This window comes from Calliphora vicina, chromosome 5 (genome assembly GCF_958450345.1).
Source record: "Calliphora vicina chromosome 5, idCalVici1.1, whole genome shotgun sequence".
Lineage (NCBI taxonomy): Eukaryota > Metazoa > Arthropoda > Insecta > Diptera > Calliphoridae > Calliphora > Calliphora vicina.
The window spans coordinates 98,266,380-98,274,211 of record NC_088784.1 but is presented as its reverse complement, the minus strand read 5'-3'; the positions used below and the strand labels follow the sequence as shown (position 1 = coordinate 98,274,211).

General features: G+C 29.6%; 1 protein-coding gene across 1 annotated transcript; it reads left to right on the top strand.

Annotated features, from left to right (window-relative positions):
* Positions 1–3,207: 3,207 nt before the first annotated feature.
* On the top strand, positions 3,208–3,887 carry LOC135961499 (uncharacterized). The gene is made up of 3 exons (XM_065512998.1): positions 3,208–3,432; positions 3,490–3,657; positions 3,741–3,887. Exons 1-3 carry the CDS (start codon positions 3,208–3,210, stop codon positions 3,885–3,887), a joined length of 540 nt encoding a protein of 179 aa, XP_065369070.1.
* Positions 3,888–7,832: the final 3,945 nt, after the last annotated feature.

Sequence of the window (7,832 nt, the reverse complement as noted above, 5' to 3'; positions counted from 1 at the left end):
TGAGAAGAACTTTCAAATCGCTCCATTTCCAGTTGGTCAATATTTACTTAAGCTAAAGGTTTTCGCCTACAATGATTTGAAAGCGACTGTATCTGTATATTTTCATATTGCAGAGTGACTTTTTGCGGTTCTGCTTTTATGATTTCAATGCAAATTAGTTTAATTAAAAATTTATATTTTCATTTGTGAATATTCTTTGGCTGTAATAAAATTTACAGTAAATCTTCAAAAAAAAAATTGTGTTTGTTTATAATTTCAGTAACATTTTATGTAAGAGAGCCTTTTAAACTATGCGCTTGCAGTTCAACTATTTATGGACCAATTTGAATAATTTTCCATCGGAACATTCTCTCAAGTATATTTGATACTTAAAAATGCTGGATTTTTTAAAATCTTTAGCTATTATTTTGAAACATCTGTACAATATAAATTTATTCAAAGTATTGGCCATTGGCAGCTATGACCTTTTCCCATCTTTCTGGCATCATATAGATTCCGAGCCGAAAGAACTGCTCACCTTTTGAGGCCAAGAACTAATCAAGCCAATTTTGAATACTCTGTTCTAAAGTGAAGCGGTCTTTCTAAATTGTTTTTAATAGGTATTGCAACATGTGGCCGGGCGTTGCCATGATGGAATATTACGGTTTCAGGTATGACAGCCAAAGCTCACTTCAAACGAATCAGTTGCGTTCGGTACTGGTTCCATGTGATGGTCTGGCCAGATTTCATTAGCTTATAATAGATAGGACCATTCAGCTGTGACGAATCTTATATACCCTTTATCAAAGTATACTTTAAAATACAAATTTTAAATATTTTTAAATAAACAAAATTTAAATTTTTTTTTTAATTTTTTAAAAAAAAATTTTTGAATTTTTTTTTTTTGGAAATTTTTTTTTCCAAATTTTTTTTTTAATTATCTTTTAAATTTAATAGTGAAAAAAAAGTCTTTGGTTAAAAAAAAAATTTGAGTTAAAAATATTTTTCTCGATTTTGACCCGTTGTAGGACCAAATTATATACATCGTTGCAATGGACTTTGCAATATCTATCATTAGATATCCATATTGTCTATATTAATGACTTAGTAGTCCAGATATAGATACAAAAAATTGGCCTAAAATTGAGGTGTCTCGGTTTTATTCCTTATAACTCAGTCATTTGTGGGTCGATATGTTGATTTCAACAGACAGACGGACATGGCTATATCGACTACGCTATCTATAACGATCCAGAATATATATAGTTTGCGGGGTCGCAAATGAGAAATGTAGAAATTACAAACGGAATGACAAAATTTTATGTGGAGGAGGTTAAAAAAAAAATTTTTGGTTGAAAATTTTTATTTTCTGAAAAGTTTTATTTGCGTAAAAAATAAGGTTTCTTTCAACCAAAAAAATTTTATAGTCAATAAAGTTTGTATTAAAAAAAAATTGGTTTTAAAACTTTGTTTCCTGATTTTAACCCATTCTAGGTTCGAATTACATCGTTGGAAAGGTCTTTGAAATATCTATCATTAGATATCCATATTTTCTATACTAATGACTTAGTAATCCAGATATAGATCAAAAATAGGCCTAAAATCGAGGTATTCGTGGTTTAATAAGAACCGAGATATCTTACGGACCCATATTATATATAAATATATCAAATATACCTTAAGAAAGTTTGGTGTTGAAAATCAGCAAAATCGGTCCTTAAATGTCTGAGATATGGGCTATAGAACACGATTGCTTTTCTTTTTTACGCAAACAATTTAGGAAAGCATATGTTGAGGTAGGAGATTTTCAGGAGTATTCATAAGAATATTTTGTTATAAATTCACTGGAAATTTTGTGAATTTCATCCAAATTTATGGTAAACTTTGTAAGTGCTTACATGCGTGTACTTTGAGTGTAAATTTACATGTGTTTTGTTATTGTAACGAAAATTGTAACGAAAAGACAAAAAGAAAACACATGTAAAATTTACAATCAAAGTACACGCTTGTAAGTACATTAAATTTTGTGAAAATGATCGAATTCACTTAATTGTGAATAAATTCGAAAAGAATCAATCGATTTTTATGCCCAATATCTCATTTAGTTGCTACTATATGAGGCTTTGCGACAAAGTAATAAACCATAACAATTTCTGCCGTTTTCGATTTTTCATGAGTTTTTTAAAATTTGCTATTTTCACGTAAAAAATATTGTTACGAATTTGTAATTGAATTCAAATATAACGATTTTAAGGGCTGATTTAAAAGTAGCATAATGCTTTCAAATAACATTGCTGTAATAGCAAACTGTAACATATCTATTGGCATTATTAAATAAAAGCTTTCAGTTGATCATTGATCGTAAGTTGGCAACGCTGTTTGAATTCGAATATTCAGTTAAAGAACATTGTAGAAAGTACACCACAGATGGCGTATGATCTAGAATATTCGAACTTTGACAGTTAAAGAGCAATCTAGAGTGCAGATGGCAGTGTTATAAATAGTGGCAGAGGTTGCAGTAGTTAGTCAGTTTATCAGAGACGCTTTTCGAATAAACATCAACTAAGTGCCTTAAAATGTGTTGTGTTTTTCAAGTAAATTCGTGTACATTATAAATTGTGTCTGTATTTCTGAGAATTTATAAACGTGTATAAAAAACAGTGAGTGGCTATTTAATTCTGAGGTTGTTGTACATTTTAAATAAATAAAGAGTTGTTACAATTTTTAAACTACTAAACGGCTTTTATTTGCAATCAAAAGTATCCGATTTATTTAAATGAAATAAACCAACGTTTTGAAAAGGTTAAAACGTAACAATATATTTTTTGCATCGATTTGTTATTATAACTACAAAAAAATTTAACCATTTTAGTATTTAGGTAACCATGATGCATCAAATATATGTAGTGGTTAGTGAAGCCATTTTTTGCTGTTGACCTGTGTTATATTTGGTTAGTTCACAAAGAATAACATTTAAAATAAACAAATATTTCCCCACCACACAAATATTGTGTCACTGAGACTAAATCAGTTCATGAAATTAGAAACCCTACTCAATAACGATCTTAATAAAAATTTTAATTAAACATTTAAAAATTAATATTCGATGGTAGATATGGAATTTATTAATTTTAAAATCATACAAGAACTATTAAATATAATTAATTGAATATGATTAAATGCTATTTATAGTCATTAACTGTTAGTTCAAATCACTCAGTCGCCACAATGTGGCTCCGCAAACCACAACTCAATCTATTTGCAATTTTAATAACGTTGGTATTCTTTCTAAGACCTGTGTCTTTGTACTACAAATTTACAAACGTCCAGTGTGAGGATCATGATTTGAAATTTTCCCACTTTCAAACCTGCAATTTAAAGGTGGTGCGCCGCGGTGTAGTGGCTTTGAATATTCATGTGAATTTATTGAAAACTCCGGTTACAAATTCCACAGTAAGTTTTTGTTATATTTTAATATTTAATAAATTTCTAATTGTGTTTTTGTTGTAGATAAATATAGCTTTTTATAAACGTGCCAATGGTTATCGTCCATTCTTGTGGAATATCACCGAAGATGTGTGTCTGTTTTTCGGTCGTCGTAATCGTTATCCAGTTTTGAAATTTATGTTCAACTTATTTTTGCAACACTCAACTCTAAATCATACTTGTCCATATAATGTAAGCTATTTGATTTTTTTGTTTTTTATTCGATTTACTGATGAAGGCTTTGAGAAAATAATAATAACTTCTTATTTTTATAGGATGATATCATTGTCAAGGAATTAATTTTAGATGAGAAAGGCTTTCAGGTGGCTCCATTTCCAGTTGGTCAATATTTACTTAAATTAAAGGTTTTCGCCTACAATGATTTAAAAGCAACTGTATCGGCATATTTTCATGTTACATAGTGAAGCTTTCGCGAATTAAAAATTCGATTTTCATTTGTGAATTTTCTTTGGCTGTCATAAAAATTACAGTAAATTTGAAAAAAAAAAATTGTGTTTCTTTAAAATTTCGTTAAAATTATACGACATTCTCAAACCATCACAACGTGCGATAGATGGTTTGAGTAGTTTAGAAGTGGTGATTTTGATACGGCACACACAGATCGCCCAGGCCAGCCAAAAAAGTTTGAAGACCAAGAATTTGAGGCATTTACTCCATGAAAAATAATTGTAAAACTCAACAAGAGCTTTGCAAATCTAAGATTCATTCGCATCTTAGTAGTTATGCTAAATGTTTTCAATTAAATAAATGTATTGTGACCAGTCATAGTTAGAGTACATAATTATAAAATTATTATTATACCCTACACCACCATAGTCGGGAGGGTATTATGCGTTTGTGCAGATGTTTGTAACGCCCAAAAATATTAGTCTAACACCCACCTTAAAGTATACCGATCGACTTAGAATCACTTTCTGAGTCGATTAAACGATGTCCGTCCATCCGTCCGTCTGGTTGGCTGGCTGGCTGTCCATGTAAACCTTGTGCGCAGAGTACAGGTCGCAATTTTGAAGATATTTCGATCAAATTTGGTACATATTACTTTTCCGGCCCAAGGACCAAGCCTATTGAATCTGGCTGAAATCGGTCCATTATTTCACCTAGTCCCCATACAAATGTCCTTCCGAAATTGGACTTTATCGGTCATAAATGTTTAATTTATATATGTATCTCCACAAATTCCGCTCCAAATAAGTTTTATATATACAAAATTCATGTCACCAAATTTTGTTACGATCGGTCCATAATTAGTCATAGCTACCATATAGACTAGCTTCCGAAAACCACTTTAACGTGCATAAATCGCTTAAAAATGTTGGTATACACACAAAATTCAACATAAATAACTTTCATATAGACATAAATCACACGACTTAATTTCAAGGTGATCGGTCCATAATTGGCCATAGCTCCCCTATAAGGACCACTTCCGAAAATCACTCAAAAATATAAATTATTGAAATTTTAAAAGAAAAATGTTTTTGCTCTTTTACTTAATGTAGGGTATTATATGGTCGGCCTTGACCGACCATACTTTCTTAATTGTTTTCAATGGCTACATTCTTTCCACCATACTTGATATATTGATGTAGCATTCATATCCGTAAGATATTTGAGGTCTTCAGATAGTTGATTTCAACAGACGTTTCTTCTATCCTTCTCTATTTGAAATGAGCAATTTTTTTAGCAAAGATATTTTTTAAGAATTTTTGAGAAGATTTCATTATTTTGGAATGACATTCAGTATAATACAGCTGCATTGTATTATTCATTTGAGCTAGTTTTCAAACCAACAAAACTAAATTTCCTATTGATGAGCAAATTTCAAGTATATTCCATCCTCGAAATAATATCTCATTAAATGAAGGCTGTTTATAGCAACCTTCTCCTCAGAAATAATCAATGCTCCAAAATACCAAAAACACAGTATTGCAACAGTTGCCCTCTATGACCATAACAATTTTTCATTAAAACACTGCTTGACCACTTCAAAACTCTCTTGGCATAGTTGAAATATGAAACAATTTAATGAAACATTTTCAGAGGTCACCACAAAATCACAATTATTATTTTTGGTTTTGATTTCATGTGTGTTGGGAGCTCTAATGTCCATGTGTTATTATTTACAATAAATATGTGTATTGCTGTCAGTCGTATCCTGCTTGTTTTTTTACTTGCAATGTTATGAAAACCACTTTGCTGGCATTTAATTAAATAGAAAATATTAAATTTCCTGAGAATTGTCTTAATCAGGTATTTTTTTTTGTAAGAAATCTATACAAAAGTACCGCCATACTAAAGCCTATAAATGTTAGCTTAATTAAGGTGCTGCTCATGAATTATCATGAAAAATGTTTTCATAAATCGAGCTAGTAATGTTTTTTGCAATATATTCAAGCCATTTGCTGATTTTCAAATATTTGTTCAGGAACGCGACATTTGTATGCTTTTGAAATGGACAAAAATAATTTAGAAATCTTTAAAAAATTATCTTGTTTCTCGATAGGGTTTTAGTAGCACTAGATTTGTAACAAACTTGGCATCAAGAACGTGACATAAAATCAAACTCGTTTTCGAATGCATTTACAAAAATGCACAAATATAGGAATTGGACAATTGTTTACAATAATGTGACTTTCTCTTTATTGTTGTGATTTTTTTATAACCTTTAATATGATTAAGCACGCTACATATTTTATCTAAGTTGCGATTAGACGTATTGTGAGAGTATAAACCAAATTGATAAATGTTTTTAACAAAAAAAAATGTGTTTTTCTTCATTAAATCCTAAATATGAATCCCCGTGCTCAAGAACGCTACATTCGTTTTGAATTTGAGGCGAAAAAAAATAAATAAAAATCTGAAATTTTGTTAATCTATTTTTTTGGTAGAATTTTAGTAGCACTATGATTAGTGGCAAAGGTAGGTTTTAACATTTTATTGTTTCTATTTCTATTTTTTCCAGTTTCCAAATTTCGATAGCATTTTTGCAGCTATGTTTAATGTAAAATGTTGTTGTCAATATGTATTAGCAAAAACATTGTATGAAAAACGTGACACAAATTTGGATCTAATTTTTGACTCCATCCAAAATAATATAAAACAAGTAAGAGAGCTATATTATGCTGTGCTGCATCTTCTATACCCATCACCAAATTATACTTTAAAATACAAATTTTAAATATTTTCAGGTAAAATAAAATTAAAAAAAAATTAAATTTTTTTTAAAAAAAATTTATTAGTGAAAAAAATATATTACAAACAATTTTTTTTGTTAAAAAAATATTCAGGTTAAAAATATTTTTCGCAATTTTGACCCATTTTCTCGAATTTAAACAGCAACTGTACCGGGTCTATGGCGGATATATTAATGAAATGAGTCATGTATTTATATGTAAGTTATTTAGGGGCTACGGAAAGCTGATTTCAACATACAGGCGGACAGGCGGACATGTTTTTATCGACTCAGTTATCTATAACGATCCAGAATATATATAGTTGTAGGGTCGCAAATGAAAAATGTAGAAATTTCAAACGGAATGACAAACTTATATATACCCATGCCACTCATGTTAAAGGGTATGAAAACAAAACAAAACTAGTAAGAGAGCTATATTCGGCTCTATATACCCTTCACCAAATTATACTTCAAAATAAAAAATTTAAAAATTTTTAGGGGAACAAATTTTTTTTTTCAGTTTTTGGAAAAAAAAATTTCGAATTGTTTTTTTTAAATTTAAATTTTTTTTTTTTTAAATTTTAAAAATTTTTGTTTTTTTTAATTTTTTTTCGTGAAAAAAAATTCGGCTTAAAAAGTATTTTTTCCGATTTTGACCCATTGTAGGTGCAACTTACTATGGTCTTATATACGTCGTTGCAAAGGTCTTTGAAATATCTGTCATTAGATATCCATATTGTCTATATTAATGATTTAGTAATCCAGATATGGGTCAAAAATAGGTCAACAATCGAGGTTGTCCTGGTTTTTTCCTCATATCTCAGACATTTGTGGACCGATTTTGCTGATTTTAAATAGCAAACTTTTCGAAAGCATGTCTGACAGAATTATTGAAGATTTGGATCTCGAAGATATCAGGGGTCTTCAGAAAATTGATTTCAACAGACAGATATATATATTCTGGATCCGCTATCTAGGATCCAGAATATATATACCTTCGGCAATGAAAAATGTAGAAATTACAAACGGAATGACAAACTTATATATATATACCCTTCTCACGAAGGTGAAGGGTATAAATATAGAACTAATTTTTAACTGAATCGAAATAAGTTAAAAAATAATTTGAATTGAATATAATTTTTAAAAGAAAATTTATTTAACTAAA